The 15,640-nt window shown below is 43.6% G+C and overlaps 1 protein-coding gene across 1 annotated transcript; it reads right to left on the bottom strand.

Annotated features, from left to right (window-relative positions):
• Nucleotides 1–1,431: 1,431 nt before the first annotated feature.
• On the bottom strand, nt 1,432–11,868 carry CCR7 (C-C motif chemokine receptor 7). Its single transcript, XM_048517887.1, has 3 exons — nt 11,770–11,868; nt 9,756–9,805; nt 1,432–4,135 (listed from the first exon to the last, which is right to left on the bottom strand). Exons 1-3 carry the CDS (start codon nt 11,777–11,779, stop codon nt 3,050–3,052), a joined length of 1,146 nt encoding a protein of 381 aa, XP_048373844.1. The 5' UTR covers nt 11,780–11,868; the 3' UTR covers nt 1,432–3,049.
• Between the last annotated feature and the right edge of the window lie 3,772 nt (nt 11,869–15,640).

The following is a 15,640-nucleotide window of genomic DNA, read 5'->3' on the forward strand; positions in this document are numbered from 1 at the left end:
TGCCAACTGTCCGTTTGACCAGGGATACTTCTGGAATAGCAAGGCACTGCCAGACTACAGAGATCAGTTCCACCAAAGAAAATGGCAGCTTTGGAGGAAGGGATGCATGTTAAATCTAGGAGAAACGGAAGTCCTATGGTGACATCACTTCCTTCTCCAGCTACCACCCCCCCCCCCTCCGGATCTCCAGGCATTTCCCAAGCCACAGCTGGTAACCGTTTATTGAGAGCAAGCAAAATGACACAAAACAGGGTGCACACTTTGTTTGAAATACTTTTTCTGTTGAATGGGCTTCAACATCAGCAGAACCTCCTTCACCTCTCAGAAAACCCCTTTTCACTGCGGGGCCCTGTTGGGATTGTTGCAGATGGCGGGATGGCGGGAAGCTGGAGGCCAGGAGAAACGGGAGAGCTATTCGGCCATTTCAAATATCCGTTATGTCGAAGACATGCCGCTATGCAGACAACCTTTCCGCTGCCTGTGTATTGACTATGGAGTCTTGCATTTAGTTACCTTGCTTGAAATTTGGGTGGTGTGTGAGACTGAATTGGTCAATTGACAGACGTTTGAGAGATGGGAAGCTGGGCAAGATCAGCAGCTATGGAGGACATTTTCAAAAAAGGGAGTTGGTGGACAATCACACCACATTCATTGAATTGCAATTACAATTCACACCTTGGCTAAAAGTGTGCCACAGAAATCACAGAGACAAAGGGGGGAAAATAGGGGTTGGAAGACCAGAGCCCCAGTATTAGTGAGATTGCCCCCACCCCAAGGATCTTTGTTACTTCTGCAGAGGGTAGTACTCCAGTAATCTTTCCAGTATGTGTTCCATATGTGTCCCTGCTGTGGGCAAGTGTACATTATCTAGGCTGGTGTGGCTATCTTGATTGGGGAGTGAGTGGGTTAGAAACGCAGTATACTGTTGGACTTGAACCTCTAATGTTTCCCACCAAGGAATCCCCACTGATTTTGACCTCTGCTGCTTTTTCCTAGGGCAACAAACCTACAGATGCAACCTGGAGTTGTCTCAGAGTTTCAACTGATCTCCATACTACAGAGATCATTTCCCTACTCCTCCCATGCCCCCCCCACCAACTGGCCATCCCTCCCAAACTGTGCCAACAAATCTCCAGGAATCCCCTACTCTGGAGTTGGCAACCCCAGGGCAAGGACCCCAGAGTGACCCTGGGATCAACCCTTTCCCCTTTCCACACCCTCCAACACCCCCCTTCAGAAATTCCAATGTCTAACTCTTCTCCAACCCCAAAATTTATCCCCCCCGGGCTCAAAATTCAAATCTAAAGGAATTCTTACTAATCTGAAGACTGCAGATTGCTGAACCATTTCCACTGACCTTCCTCCTCAATTTTCCACCTTCCTCCTCAATTTTCCACAGAAAACACAGTTTGTTAGAAAAATTAACTGTCTTACAAAGTTATTATTAGAAAAATACAAGTTTACAACTAACAGGAAAATTTTCAAAGTTACTTGTGCAATAATAATACAACTGTGCCACATTCATCAAACGATTCAACAAGAACTTTACATCCCAACTTTACAGAGAAGCTGTGTGCTGTCTCAGGCAGCCCCTGAACATGACATGTTGAAAGCCACCTTTCTTATTCTCCTGCATCAGAAGCAACAGCTGGATCTACCAGTTCTTCTAGTTCCATTATGAAAACTAGAAAACAATGCCAAAGATCTGTGTTACAACCAAAACACTGCAAAGCAGCTAAAATGGCAGGCAGAAAGAGAGTGGAAAGCTTAGGTGAATTTGCCCGCACTGTGCCAACCAATAGAAGATAAGGAGACATGGAGCACCGAATACATCCAATCTGAGAGTGGGCAACAAATGACAGCCAATCAGATTGCTAGAAAATTGGCACAGCTGCAAGGATTCCTGCATTTGAAGCTTCGCAGCTACGCATGTGTGATTAAAAAAAATAAAATAATAAAAAGCTTTTCCTGTGTGAACCAACCTGAATTATTTTTATGAGCTTCAAATAGTTACTAAAGGCACTAAGTGAACAAAATATTTTTTTTAAAACCCCATTTCATTTATAACATCTTCAAAATGTTATACTTGTGCTGTGTGGCAATCACTATTCAGAGTCAGTCAGGGAAAATGCTCAAATGCTCTTGTGGATGGAAGGAACAAGTGAAATCGTACAAGCCCTTCTCCTTCCCATAGATGTATAGGAGATTTATAGGAGAATTTTGGAAAGTGTGTTTCTACCTCAAGGTGCTATTGCAATGGAAGAAATAATGCTGCTCACATTCCTGCCCTTACACACAAGTTTCCAAAGCACATAGCTCTGCCCTGTATGGAATTTGGCAATCCCTGTTCTGCATAACCAAGGACTTGGTGGCAGAGGCGATCACATAAAGGGGTTCTCAGTGAATCCAACACCATTTATGTCATGAGAAGTCAGCATTACATGTATATCCTTGACGGCAACTTTTTCTTCAAGAACAGAGGGGTATCTGCCTCCTGCTCTATTCCTCCCTCCATGCACCCAACCTCTGTCCCACATGTTTACCAGTCCACACCTGGATAAAATATGAAGTTGCCTTATACTGAATCAAAGCCTTGTTCCATCAGGGTCACAATGGACTACTCAGGCTGGTAGCAGGTTTCCAGGGACTAAGACAAAGGTTTTTCTCATCACCTACTCCTGGTCCTTTTAACTGTAGTTGCTAGGAATTGAACTTGGGACCTTCTGCATGCCAAAAGGAGGCTCTCCTACAGAGCCATAGCCCTTTCTCACGTCTTCAGAGGCAAGGAAGGAGGCCATGATGGACAGTCAGCCTTAGGGCAATGCTGTGCTTCAGCTCTGCAAGAGTATACTTTGCTCCTCTTCCATCCTGGGACTGACTATATTAAGAAGGCTTTTCCATCTATAATTAGCTGGATACTACCTATTTCCTTTCTTAAAAATGGGTACTATGATGGCTAAACCCCAGTCTTGTGGATTAGAGCTATTTGATTGATATATGTAAATAGATGTCTATTGTCCAAGATGGCTGCCATGCTGTCTAGAACTTCTCATGGGGAGTAAGTGGTAGTAGTGTCAGTTTCTGTAGCAACTGAAAATCTTTTTGTTTCCCGGCATGTGGACCACTGCCAAAGCTGTGCTTGACTGATACAGCCCAGGTCCTTGAGGAGACGAAGGAGGTCATTGCGGAATTTAACACCAATGAACGCATAAAGGAATGGGTTAAGACAGCAGCGAATGCAGGCCAAACTATAGGTCACATCATTGGCCACATCCAACCTCTTGCTGGCTTCACATTCACCATTGGTGGTGTTGAAGGCTGAGATGGTCTCAGCTAGTATGACACTATTGTAGGGTAGCTGGAAGACAATGAAGATGATCACAACTGCAATAAGGACCTTAATAGCTCGGTTCTTCTCAAAGCTGCGGGTCTGTAGCAAGGTCCTGATGATGACACAATAACAGAAGGTCATCACCAGGAGAGGCACCAGAAAGCCAATGACCATCTGAGACACTCGGATGCCAGTGTCAAAAGCCAGCAAATTGTTTGTTCTGATGGTGCAACGGGGCGGCTGCTGGTCAGGCTCATACACAACCCTGAAAATCAGCTCAGGGATAGAGAGAATGAAAGCCAGTATCCAAATGGCGAGGCAAGTAATCTTGCTGGCCAACACCCTCTGGGATCGCAGGCGGTGGGCTGAGGGGGCCTGGACTATGGCAAAATACCGGTCAATGCTGATGGACAGAAGAAGTAACATGCCAGTGAAGAAACTCATGCGGCCAATACAATGGACGGCTTTGCAGGCCAACTCTTTAAAGACCCAATACTTGACTGCGCTGGTGGACCAGAAAGGGAGAGTCAGCAGGAACAGGATGTCTGCTAAGGCAAGGTTGAGCAGGTAAGTATGTGTCATGGTCTTTAGCCTCCTGAAGTAGATGTAGGTCACCATCACCAGGATATTGCCGGTCAGCCCGACAACACAGACAAGGGTGTACATGGCAGGAAGGAAAGCAGCACGGAACTGCCGGACCTCATCTTTCACGCAAGGCTGCTCATAAACACTGTAATCAAAGGTAGAGTTGTCATTCTCATTATCATCATACGCAGGCGTCATAGACTCGATGCACCTGCAAAGCTAAGAGGAAGAGAACAGGATGGGGTTACATTTTACACATTGGCTCGTAACATCTTCCCAAAGTACTTCAAGTAGCCAAAAAGAGGAAAAACTGGGAAAACAATCATGGTTCATTCTTTGAAGGACACTCCATGCTTTTGATTATTTGCTTATGCTGGGATAAATGTTAAAGCTGCAGTTTAATTTTATTTAGGACATATTTACAGACACCCACCCCCCACCCCGGCCTGGATAGCCCAATCTCATCAGATCTCAGAAGCTAAGCTCAGTATTTGGAAGGAAGACCATCAAGGAATGCCAGGGTTGTGATGCAGAGGCAGAGAATGGCAAACCACCTCTGAACGTCTCTTGTTCTGAAAACCCCACGGGGTCACCATAAGTCTGCTGTGACTTACAATCCAAACCAATATTGGTTTCATGCCAGTTGACCTGAGACAATTTCTCTTATGAGTGGTATTGTTAGTCAAACATATTATTCTTCATAGAATTACATGCATTGTCGAAGGGTTTCACGGCCGGAATCACTGGGATGTTGTGTGGTTTCCGAGCTGTAAGGCAGTGTTCTACTAGCATTTTCTCCTGACGTTTCGTCTGCATCAGTGGCAGGCATCTTCAGAGGCCAAACCACAGATGCAGGCAAAATGTCAGGAGAAAATGCTAGTAGAACATGGTCGTACAGCCCGGAAACCACACAACACCCCATAGAATTATAGTTCCCAAGATTCTCTGAGACAAAGGAATGACTGTCAAATAAATTTGCCTCCAGCACAGATGAATTTGGGAGAGTGCTTACAGAGACAGACTGGGATCTGGCTCTTATCACAAAGCTTAGGACGGTCACTCTCTCTCTCAGCCTAACATACTTTTTGTTTTGTTGTTGAGGAGATATAACTTCTGCAGGGAAGATTAAGAAGAAGAAGAGTTGGATTTATATCCCCCCTTTCTCTCCTGCAAGGAGACTCAAAGGGGCTTACAAACTCCTTTCCCTTCCTCCCTCACAACAATAGTTTAGTAAGAATAGTTTAAATCAAACTTCTTCAACAAAGTGGATGGGAAAGAAGAGGAATTCTTCCTTGCCTAATCAATTTACTAATTTACTGCTGTTGTGAAGATTATAGCAGGGTCATGTGTTTTGAACATTCAGAAGGCCATTTATACATGTATGGTCAATAATATTACCATGTCAGCAGCTGTTCCTGGGACATCATTCAAGCATATACCAGAAACAATTTGCACAGTCTACACATGGTCCCAAATACACGGCCCCAGATTAACAGCCCAATCCAGAGCTCTCATGTGGGCAGGGACAGTGCTGCTCCAGCACCGCCCATTCTGCTCCAAAGCACAAAACGTGTTTTTTTTAAATCTTACCATTAACTCTCCTATAGGGGAAGTGGAGATATGCCATTAAATTCCCAACATATGTCCGAGCCCCACTCCGCTAGCACAAACTGGGCTAAACTGGCAGTGGAAGCTAAGATTGGCTCCCCCCCAGGAACACCCCACCACACCCTTTCCACTCCCATATAGCTCAGGGCGGCAGGGAAACGTTGGTGGAAAGTAGGGTGTGGTGGCTGGCCATTCCAGCAGTGGTGTATTTACCTAGGGATCATGGGGTACCCTATGTCCCCGGGTGCCCCCTAGTGGAGGGCGCAAAAATTCAGGTTCATTTGTGTGTGTTTTGTACTTTTTAGTGTTTTTTTCAGTTTTTGGCCTGCAGGGGGCGCAGGTTTTATGCTAGCAGCACCACAATTTCAGGGATTTTTCAGGAGACTCTCTTGATGACACCAACCAAGTTAGGTGAGGTTTGGTTCAGGGGGTCCAAAGTTATGGACTCCCAAAAGGGGTGCCCCATCCCCCATTGTTTCCAATGGGAGCTAATAGGAGATGGGGGCTAAACATTTGAGGGTCCATAACTTTGGACCCCCTGAATCAAACTTCTCCAAACCTGGGTGGTATCATCAAGAGAATCTCCTAAAGATACCCTGAAATTTTGGTGCTGTTAGCTTAACAATTACACCCCTGACAGCAGGCACCCTCCAAATCTCCCCAGATTCTCCTTTCAAATCCCTTTGGCATGGACTTAAAGGGAGAATGTGAGGTCCACAGTTTAAACATTGAAAGTGATGCTGTTTGGAGGTGAATTCCACTGGAGGTGTTTTGTGATAGATGATGTTGACATTTGTTTGGTAAATGTTTTGCTGGAGGTGATTTGTGAGGGATTTACATGCTTAATACCCACTTGCACTGGCATGGAGCTGTTTCTCAGGCTAATAACCTACCTCATAGGGTTGGTGTGAGGACAGAATTTGGAAAGAGAGTTGGTGGGGAGAGAGCCATGTATGTTTTGGTGGAGGTGGGTGATTTGTGAGAGATGATGCTGACATTTGTTTGGTAAATGTTGTGCTGGGGGTGACTTGTGAGTGATTTACATGCTTAATACCCACTTGCACGGGCTTGGAGCTGTTTCTCAGGCTAATAACCTACCTCATAGGGTTGGTGTGAGGACAAAATTAGGAAAGAGAATTGGTGGGTAGAGAGCCATTTATGTGTTGCTGAGGGTGGGAGGTGTTTTGTGAGCTGGTGCAAAAAATCATTGTTTGGTCGTGGTGGGGGAGGGTGGCCGCCCATATGGGGGGGGCAAACTCAGGTTTTGCCCCCGGGCTCCAGTTTGCCTAGATATGCCTCTGCAAAATTAGAGAATTTTGAAGGCACCAGAACTTGCCTTTCCAAACAACATGGCTTGTAAGTGCTTATCTGTGGGGAAAGTTTACTTTTGAATAGGTACCCCCTCATCTTGATTTCCAATGGTCATGTGAAAAAAGGAAAGATTCACTTATTCAGATACATTCATTCAATTTCTGTCAAACTTTAGAACAAGGACTTCCACCTATACAACAGATAAACAATCATTTAGACTTGTCTGTCTGCTTTCATTTTCTGTTCTCGGAGTGCTTAGTTTCATGTTCACTCCTGTCTTTATGGTACAGGAGCTTCTGAAGGACTGTCAGGGGCTGTAATTATAGTTTGTCAATTTAAATCATGTTTTTCAAACCAGCTCAAATTATGAAGTTTTTTTGTTTTGTTTTTAAGTCTGGTTTGGCAAGCTACTGCAAACCACGGCTTGGCATTTCAGAGATCACACTAAACCATAACTAGGCTTCCTTAACTATGGTTTGGCACATCTGAATTGAACCAATCTTTCCAATTTCAAAATTCAGTGTTGTAATGTTTTCTTTTAACACAACTAGGTAAACCCCTGAAACCTTTTGCCAAGCAGCATGTGATCTGTGAAGCATACCTCAGGGACTTTTACATCACTAAGGAAGTCAGATGGGCAAATTAATTGCTGAGAAACTCCAGAAAGGGAAACCACAGAACAGGACTGCCATTTGGATTGGAGTGAAGTGAGGCTGCTCTGTCAAGTTAGTAGCAGAGCTGTTAATTTTTTTAATTGTGAGTTCGAAACGTCTGGCCTGGCCTGATTGAGTCATACAAATCACAAGGTAGACAGTTGCTGGCCCTAGTCCAGATGAATCCTGCCACAAAGGTCAAAAGAACCCAAGAAATGGCTCCCCCCCAACTCCTTTTGACTGACAGATACCAAGGCTTGAAGGCTGGCAATATTCTTGTCATTGCTTAACACCACAATGAATGAAGGCACTGTTTTTATCACTGGGGTCTCTCTCTCTCTCTCTCTCTCTCTCTCTCTCTCTCTCTCTCCCCCTCCCTCTCTCCCTATTAGAATTCAGAGTTTTCTGCAAACTCTGCAAAACTTTTTTTAGGTTTGTGCAAAGATCAGTCTTCTCTGCCCAAGGTCCCCATCTTTAGATTTAAGAGTCCACAGATAAGGCTATGCTGACAAAGATATTGACAAATGTATGAGAAATTCACATAGAGATTTCCTCACTAGTTCCTGCTTTCTCCTCTAGCTTCTGAAACCCTCCAGAAGGGTTGCCAATCTCCAGATGAACTTGGAGCCCTTCTAGAATTACAATGGATCTTCAAACAGTTCCCCTGGAGGAAAGAGCAGCTTCAGAGAGTGATTAAATGGTATACTTAGGGTTGCCAGTTCTGGATTGGGAAATACCAGGAGATTTTGGAGGTGGAGCCTGGGCAGGGCAGGGTTTGAGGAGGGGAGGGACTTCAGTGGGGTACGATGCCATACTGTCCACTGTCCAAAGCAGCCATTTTCTCCAGATGAACTAATTTCTGGAGATCAATCGTAATCCCAGAAGATCTACCAAGAGAAGATGGACAGCCCTAGGTAAACTACAGAGTCTAGGAGTAATGGAAGCCGTAGAGTGACACATCACAACTGAGCTTCCTGCCCTTCCCAAATTCTACTCCTCCAGGTACTGTCCCCAAATATCCTGCAATTTCCCAAGCTTGAATTGACAAGTTGTACTCGGCCAGCTACCATTTTCCATCCTCTCCTCCCAACTGCTACCTCCTCCCATATTTTTCCTTCTATACCCTACTTCTTCTAACCCCTTTCTCCCACCACGACTGTGTCCTGAATTCTGTGCCTTGAGAATGGTTAAGCAAACTGCGTTAATGTGATACTGAATTATCCAGTTGCAGAGATTATTTACAACACTGAGCTTTCAGCAGCATTCTATTGAAGAAGTAATCTATGAAAACGTTTTGCTATCTTAAACGGCGTTATAGAGTGGCTTTCCTCTGAATACTTCTTGTTCCAGAGAAGGAGTACAGCACTACTCAAGTCCTTAATAGGGCAGCAAGGACTGTCATTAAGTGAATAGAATGCTTTTCCTCTGAATACTTTGTGTTCCAGAAAAGGAGTACAGCACTCAAGTTCCCTATCATCGCAGCTAGGATTGTTACAAAGGGAATTTTTTTATTCATACATGTTTTGTATACATTTGTATGGTGGAATGTTTTGTATGTTTACACTGTTCTAGATAATTAGGCACCTTTATTACTTTTTCCTTCACTAAGAAAATGGTTTAGCTCAACACAGGATTTTTGTACATGTGTCTATGATAGTAGCAATAGGTCTGGCGGTGGGATGACAGGGACCTCACTGGGGTACAATGCCACAGAGGTCAGTCTCCAAAGCATCCGTTTTCTCCAGGAAATGATCTCTTAACCACTACAATGAGGTGTTGTAATCTAATCTGGACTCTAATCTGAAAAACCGAGTTTAATTCCCCACTTCCACCCATGAGCAGCAGAATCCTATCTGCTGAACTGGATTTGCTTCCCTGCTCCCATACATGAAGCCTGCTGGGTGACCTCACAAGGTGTCTGGATGAAGGGAAGGAGATTGTAAGCTGCTTTGAGACTCCTTACAGGAGAGAAAATCAGGGCGTAAATCTTCTATTATCATCTAGAGATGAGCTGTAATTCCACGGGATCCTCAGGTCCCACCTGAAGGCTGGCATCCCTAGTATTACTGTAGGCATTGTTACCTTAGCCAGTGAATTTGAGCTGCTTGTACTACTTGCTTCAGCTGTTGAGTGGAAACTTTACGCAATGGCAGGCACCTCTCACTTGTCTCAAGCAGATGCCAGGGTTCTTTCAGCCCTAAATCTCCAGCACTGATCAATCAAAGGACAATGATCAGAAAACAAAAATAATTTTGCAAGCTTCATACCTGAAACAACAGAAGAAGATTCAAAACGAGGACAAGCGTCAGCTGTTTTCCTGAAAAAAAGAAGAGAGTAATGAACACCCTGTTAGACCTTCAGCACTTCTGTAATTTAGGGATGACAAAACATTGTTTTCCACAAAGCATTTACAAACAAAAAATTGTCAACTTGATTTATTCTGAAAAGCCACTTGACTAGTGGGGAGTTGACTGTGACTTGTGATCTGGACAAATCATGCAGTATGTTGAGTGATGTAATCATGCAGTATGTTGAGTGATGGACAAATCATGCAGTATGTTGAGTGATGTTGGCATCCCTAGCCAAAGCACTTTGGAGAATGATGCTTGAATAGACCAAAAGGTGGTCTCCAATGCCTGGTCAGAAACTAGCCTTATTAACTTTCACAAACCCTGCCAAAGGTCGGGTTGCCAAGTCCTCCTGGCCACTTGTGGGTGTTGGGGGATAGAATCGTCAGATCCAGATTGGGAATAGAAGAAGAGTTGAAGAAGAGTTGGTTTTTATACCCTGCTTTTCTCTACTTCTAAAGAATCTCAAAGGGGCTTACAATCACCTTCCCTTCCTCTTTCCACAACAGAGAATCATGACTAGTCCGAGGTTGCCTAGCAGGCTTCATGTGAAGGAGTGGGGAAACAAACCTGGTTCACCAGATTAGAGTCCACCGCTCTTAACCACTACACCATGTTGGCTGACCTGGGGAAAGTGGAGTCTGGGGAGGACAAGGACTTCAGTGGTATACAATGCCATATAGTCCAACCTCCAAAGCATCCATTTTTTCCACTTCCAAAGCATCCATCCTTTGTTGTCAGGAGATAAGCTGTAATTCTGGGGGGGGGGGGGTGTGTGTCTTCAGGTCCCACCTGAAGGCTGGCATCCTAGCCAAAGCACTTTGCAGACAGCTACCCTGGTCTCATTTGGTCCTACTCAGGTGCTAGGTGCTGCCAGATGCTAAAGGCTACTACAAGAGGTATAACCCTCAATATTAAGGGTTAATATGTCCAAAAAGTGCTCTTGAAGTTTGCCCAAAAGTTAATAGGAAGATAATGCAAGTGCCCAAAATGAGCTCTTCAAGCAAGCTTCCAAATTTCAGTGATCTCACCAAAATTAGCAGCTTACACAAATCCTTTTAAAATTTAAAAATTTTAATTGAGGTTACTCCGACGACCAAAGCAACGATGGCAAGATACCATCAATGCAGATCTGAAAGTTACATGTCTGCAACCAGACAACTCGATTGAGACAAGTGGTATTTTAAAAGTGGACCCTGAATAAGTGGGACAATGCTAAAAAGAAGAATAAAAAGTTGATCTATGGCTACCCATCTTGATCCTCCTTGATCTCAGATTGCAAATGACTTGGCAGACCAGGTGCTCAGGAGCAGCAGCAGCAGCAGCATAAGGCCATTGCTTTCACAACCTGCATGTGGCATCTGGTGGGCCACTGCGAGTAGCAGAGTGCTGGACTAGATGGACTCTGGTCTGATCCAGCAGGCTCTTTCTTATGTTCTTAAGAAGAAAAGTCCTTTTAAAACCTGATCTCTCTCTCTCTCTCCCCCCCTCCCTCCCCTCAGATTACAACTTGTTTAATATTACCATTTAGAACAACATAAAATCTTTAACATTTAAGTTTGCATGCAGTTTTCCCCTGCCATTTCATTTCTGATCTGATGAAGATTTGCTTAGCTTCAGATAAAGGCAATCACTTTTTAATTCCATTCTTCTACCAAGGCTGCTTATACATCGTTCTTCCCTCTTCCATATTATCTACACAACAATCCTGGCAAGGAGATTAGCTAGGAGAAAGGGACTGGCGCAAATAAACCCAATGAATTTCGCCACAGTCCAAGGAGAGAACATAGGATAGAAATATTGCTAGTATTTTTAAAAAATATTAAAATAAGTAAATAAATTCATCTCAGGAGGAGGAGGAAGAGGAATTCAAGATTCCCCATTTCTAGTTCTCTACACAGCGTTTTCAGCAAGGGAGGGAGAAAGAACTCACCTCTGTCCATGATCTTTTCAATGTGAGGTTACACACATCAGAACGCAAATGCAAGTACCGGCTAGTCACCAGAGTGGAGATTAGACTGATTCTGTGAAGAGTGACTGATAGTAACTTCCTTTTTTAAAAAGCAGGCGGTGCATAAGTACCACACGCATAACCTTTTTTATGCTGCAAAGAGCACATGATTTCATGAGCTCAGAGGCTGAGATTTCACCATGGTTTTTCCACCCATACGGCAAACTGCGAAGCTGCCCAGATTGCAGTCTCAGAAAGGGGCTTGTGTCTCCTCTGATGTTTCTCCTCTACCAATATGAATAAACAGATCTTTGCCTTAGTAGGAATCATCTGAATAATAAAATTTGACTAGTCATGACGACGTAGAAAGTATGCTGCAGACATCTGTCTGTGGTCATTTAGGAGGGGACATTTTTGATGTTGGGTCCGCAGATAAAGACTATCAGAATGAGGAATGGCTGAGAACAACAACAATAACAAAGAACATGTTGTACAGTGCTCTAGGAGCAGCAGTGGTGTAGGAGGTTAAGAGCTCATGTATCTAATCTGGAGGAACCGGGTTTGATTCCCAGCTCTGCCACCTGAGCTGTGGAGGCTTATCTGGGGAATTCAGATTAGCCTGTGCACTCCCACACACGCCAGCTGGGTGACCTTGGGCTAGTCACAGCTTCTCGGAGCTCTCTCAGCCCCACCTACCTCACAGGGTGTTGTGAGGGGGGAAGGGCAAGGAGATTGTAAGCCCCTTTGAGTCTCCTGCAGAAGGGGGGATTCTTCTTCTTCTTCTTCTTCTTCTTCTTCTTCTTCTTCTTCTTCTTCTTCTTCTTCTTCTTCTAGAACACAGGTGTCAAACTCATGGCCCTCCAGATGTTCTTGAACGACAATTCCCATCAGCCCTTGCCAGTATAGCCAATGCTCATGTTGGGAGGGACTGATGGGAATTGTAGTTCATGAACAACTGGAGGGCCATGAGTTTGACACCCCTGTTCTAGAACCATTATCTCCAACACTGTACCCCACCAATGTGCTTCCCACTGCCCGCTTCCTTGTTTCCCAGAGGAAACAGCCAATCCTGTCTTCTCTCCAATTCACTGGGGCAGAGTAGGAGATGCTTTTAAAAGAGCATCTTCTTTAGGAGGCACCACCTTCTTCACTGATTTGGAAACAGTGGCCTCCAAGGGGATGCTCAGTTTGAAACTTTCCAGTACTTTGTGACTGGATCTAGCCCACATGACAGCCATTTTGTAGGCGCATCCACTATTTGTTCTCAGAATTCCCAAACTGCCCACAATTTCAACAAGACCAGGTCCCTTGCTCTAGAAGAAACCAAGGTCACATGCTCTTAGGGGAAGTCCACAAATTACCATTTCTCCATCATTGTAAAATATAAGGGAATGTCCATGAATGTATAAATGTCCATCACTGTATTGTGCCCCTTAATCATTATACAATGGCCAAATAAAATATATAAAATTAACCCTGCATAGTTAAAATATACAATGGAGATATATTATCTATTAAAATGATCTTCCCCAGTCAGTATCATAAATTAAGTTGTGTTTATCATATACCAACACAATCCCTTTCCACACATTACCTAGAACATTTCCAAAATGTTTTTGATCCACCACCACCACCACCCCTCCAGTACCATGATTTTTGTCCACAGTCACCTTCTGCAAACAATTCATGGCCGCTGTGAGTTAAAAAATTTTTTTGTTTATTTATTCAAATGATGCTTTATTGATTCATTGCTTTGACACTCTGTAGCTCTGTTTAATTGATGCTTTGTTGATTCAACCAAACATCCCCCAAAAATGGAAATGTCAAAAATAAAGAGGTGAAGGGAAAAGGAGTGAGGTCAGGGATGCAAAAAAAAAAAAATGGCACTAAGGGGGAAGATGGGTGGTAGCACAGAAGGGTGAAAAATGGCAGCAGGAAAGATAAAACTTTTAAAATATGACCACACTCTGAGGGAAACATTTCAGCGAAAAGAAATACTGTAAAACTGCTTTCAAAAACACAGAAAAAGGTGTTTTCAGAAACACAGAAAAAGTGTTTTGGAAAGGGGGAAAAACAATGGGAACTCCATGGTGGAAACGTTTTATTTCCAGCTTTAAAACTGTAAATGACTTGTGAGGGAAAAAACCATTGCCCTACAAGTCCTTTGGGAAGCTTGGTCTTTCTAGTTGAAAACATCTCAATTGTGATATTTAATGGGCCCTCCTGTTGATGGCCCTCTCGAATGCATTATCAGTTGACTAAAACTGGAACCAGTGTCTTCTGAGACTGGTGGGGAACCCTGTTATGATGTGATGCTTACAAAGCGAGCAGTTTCCATTGGCAGTTTGGATTACATAAGACTTTAGATATGGCTATTCTACAACATATGCCTTTTAGATCTCACATAATAGTAAACTGATTTCCCAAGCAAATTTGGTCCACTGTCTTAAGTTTGGGAATATTACAGTCTGTCTTGTCAAAATGATATTTTTGTTTCAGTTTCTGAATTCTCATCATCCTGCTTATTCTCTCATTAGACTTCAGAAAATGATCTGTTATGGGAAGGTTAGTTCTAGCATGCCTTTTCAGTAAAAGTTGATCAGGGTTGATAATGCAACTTATCCCTGAAATCTGCCTCCATCCCTGAAGACTGGAAGATGGTCAATGTCACACCAATCTTTAAGAAAGGGTCTAGGGGGGACCCAGGAAATTACAGGCCAGTCAGTTTGACATCTGTTCCTGGTAAATTAGTAGAATCTATTGTTAAAGATAAAATTATAAAACATGTAGAAAAGCAAGACCTGCTGAGGAAGAGTCAGCATGGCTTTTGCAGAGGCAAGTCCTGTCTTACAAACTTACTAGAGTTCTTTGAGGGTATAAACAGGCATGTGGATAAGGGGGAACCAGTGGACATTGTCTTTTGACAAAGTTCCTCACCAGAGACTATTGAGAGAACTCAGCAATCAAGGAATAAGAGGGGAAGTCCTTCTATGGATTAAAAACTGGTTGAGGAACAGGAAACAAAGGGTGGGAATAAATGGGAAGTTCTCACAATGGAGAGATGGTGTCCCCCAAGGATCTGTTTTGGGACCGTTTTGGGACCAGTCCTCTTTAACGTATTCATAAATGACCTGGAAGTAGGGGTGGGTAGCATGGTGGCCAAGTTTGCAGATGATACCAAATTATGTAGTGTGGTGAGAACCACAAAGGATTGCGAAGAGCTCCAAGTGGACCTTGATAAATTAGGTGAGTGGGCTAAGAAATGGCAAATGCAGTTCAATGTAGCAAAATGTAAAGTGATGAACATAGGGGCAAAAAATCCAAGCTTCACATACATGCTACAAGGGTCAATGCTATCAGTCACAGACCAGGAAAGGCATTTGGCTGTCTTAGTTGATAGTTCCATGGGAATGTCAACTCAATGCATGGCAGCTGTGAAAAAGGCAAACTCTATGCTGGGGATAATTAGGAAAGGAGTTGATAATAAAACTGCAAGGATTGTCATGCCCTTATATAAAGCAGTGGTGCGACCACACTTGGAGTACTGTGTTCAGTTCTGGTCGCCACATCTCAAAAAGGATATCGAAGAGATAGAAAAAGTGCAGAGAAGGGCAACAAGGATGATTGAAGGATTGGAGCACCTTCCTTATGAGGAGAGGCTGCAGCGTTTGGGACTCTTTAGTTTGGGTTAGTCTATAAAATTATGCATGGGGTAGAAAATGTTGACAGAGAGAAATTTTTCTCTGTTTCTCACAATACTAGAACCAGGGGGCATACATTGAAAATGCTGGGGGGAAGAATTAGGACTAATAAAAGGAAACACTTCTTCATGCAACGTGTGGTTGGTGTTTGG

This window comes from Sphaerodactylus townsendi, linkage group LG15 (genome assembly GCF_021028975.2).
Source record: "Sphaerodactylus townsendi isolate TG3544 linkage group LG15, MPM_Stown_v2.3, whole genome shotgun sequence".
NCBI lineage: Eukaryota > Metazoa > Chordata > Lepidosauria > Squamata > Sphaerodactylidae > Sphaerodactylus > Sphaerodactylus townsendi.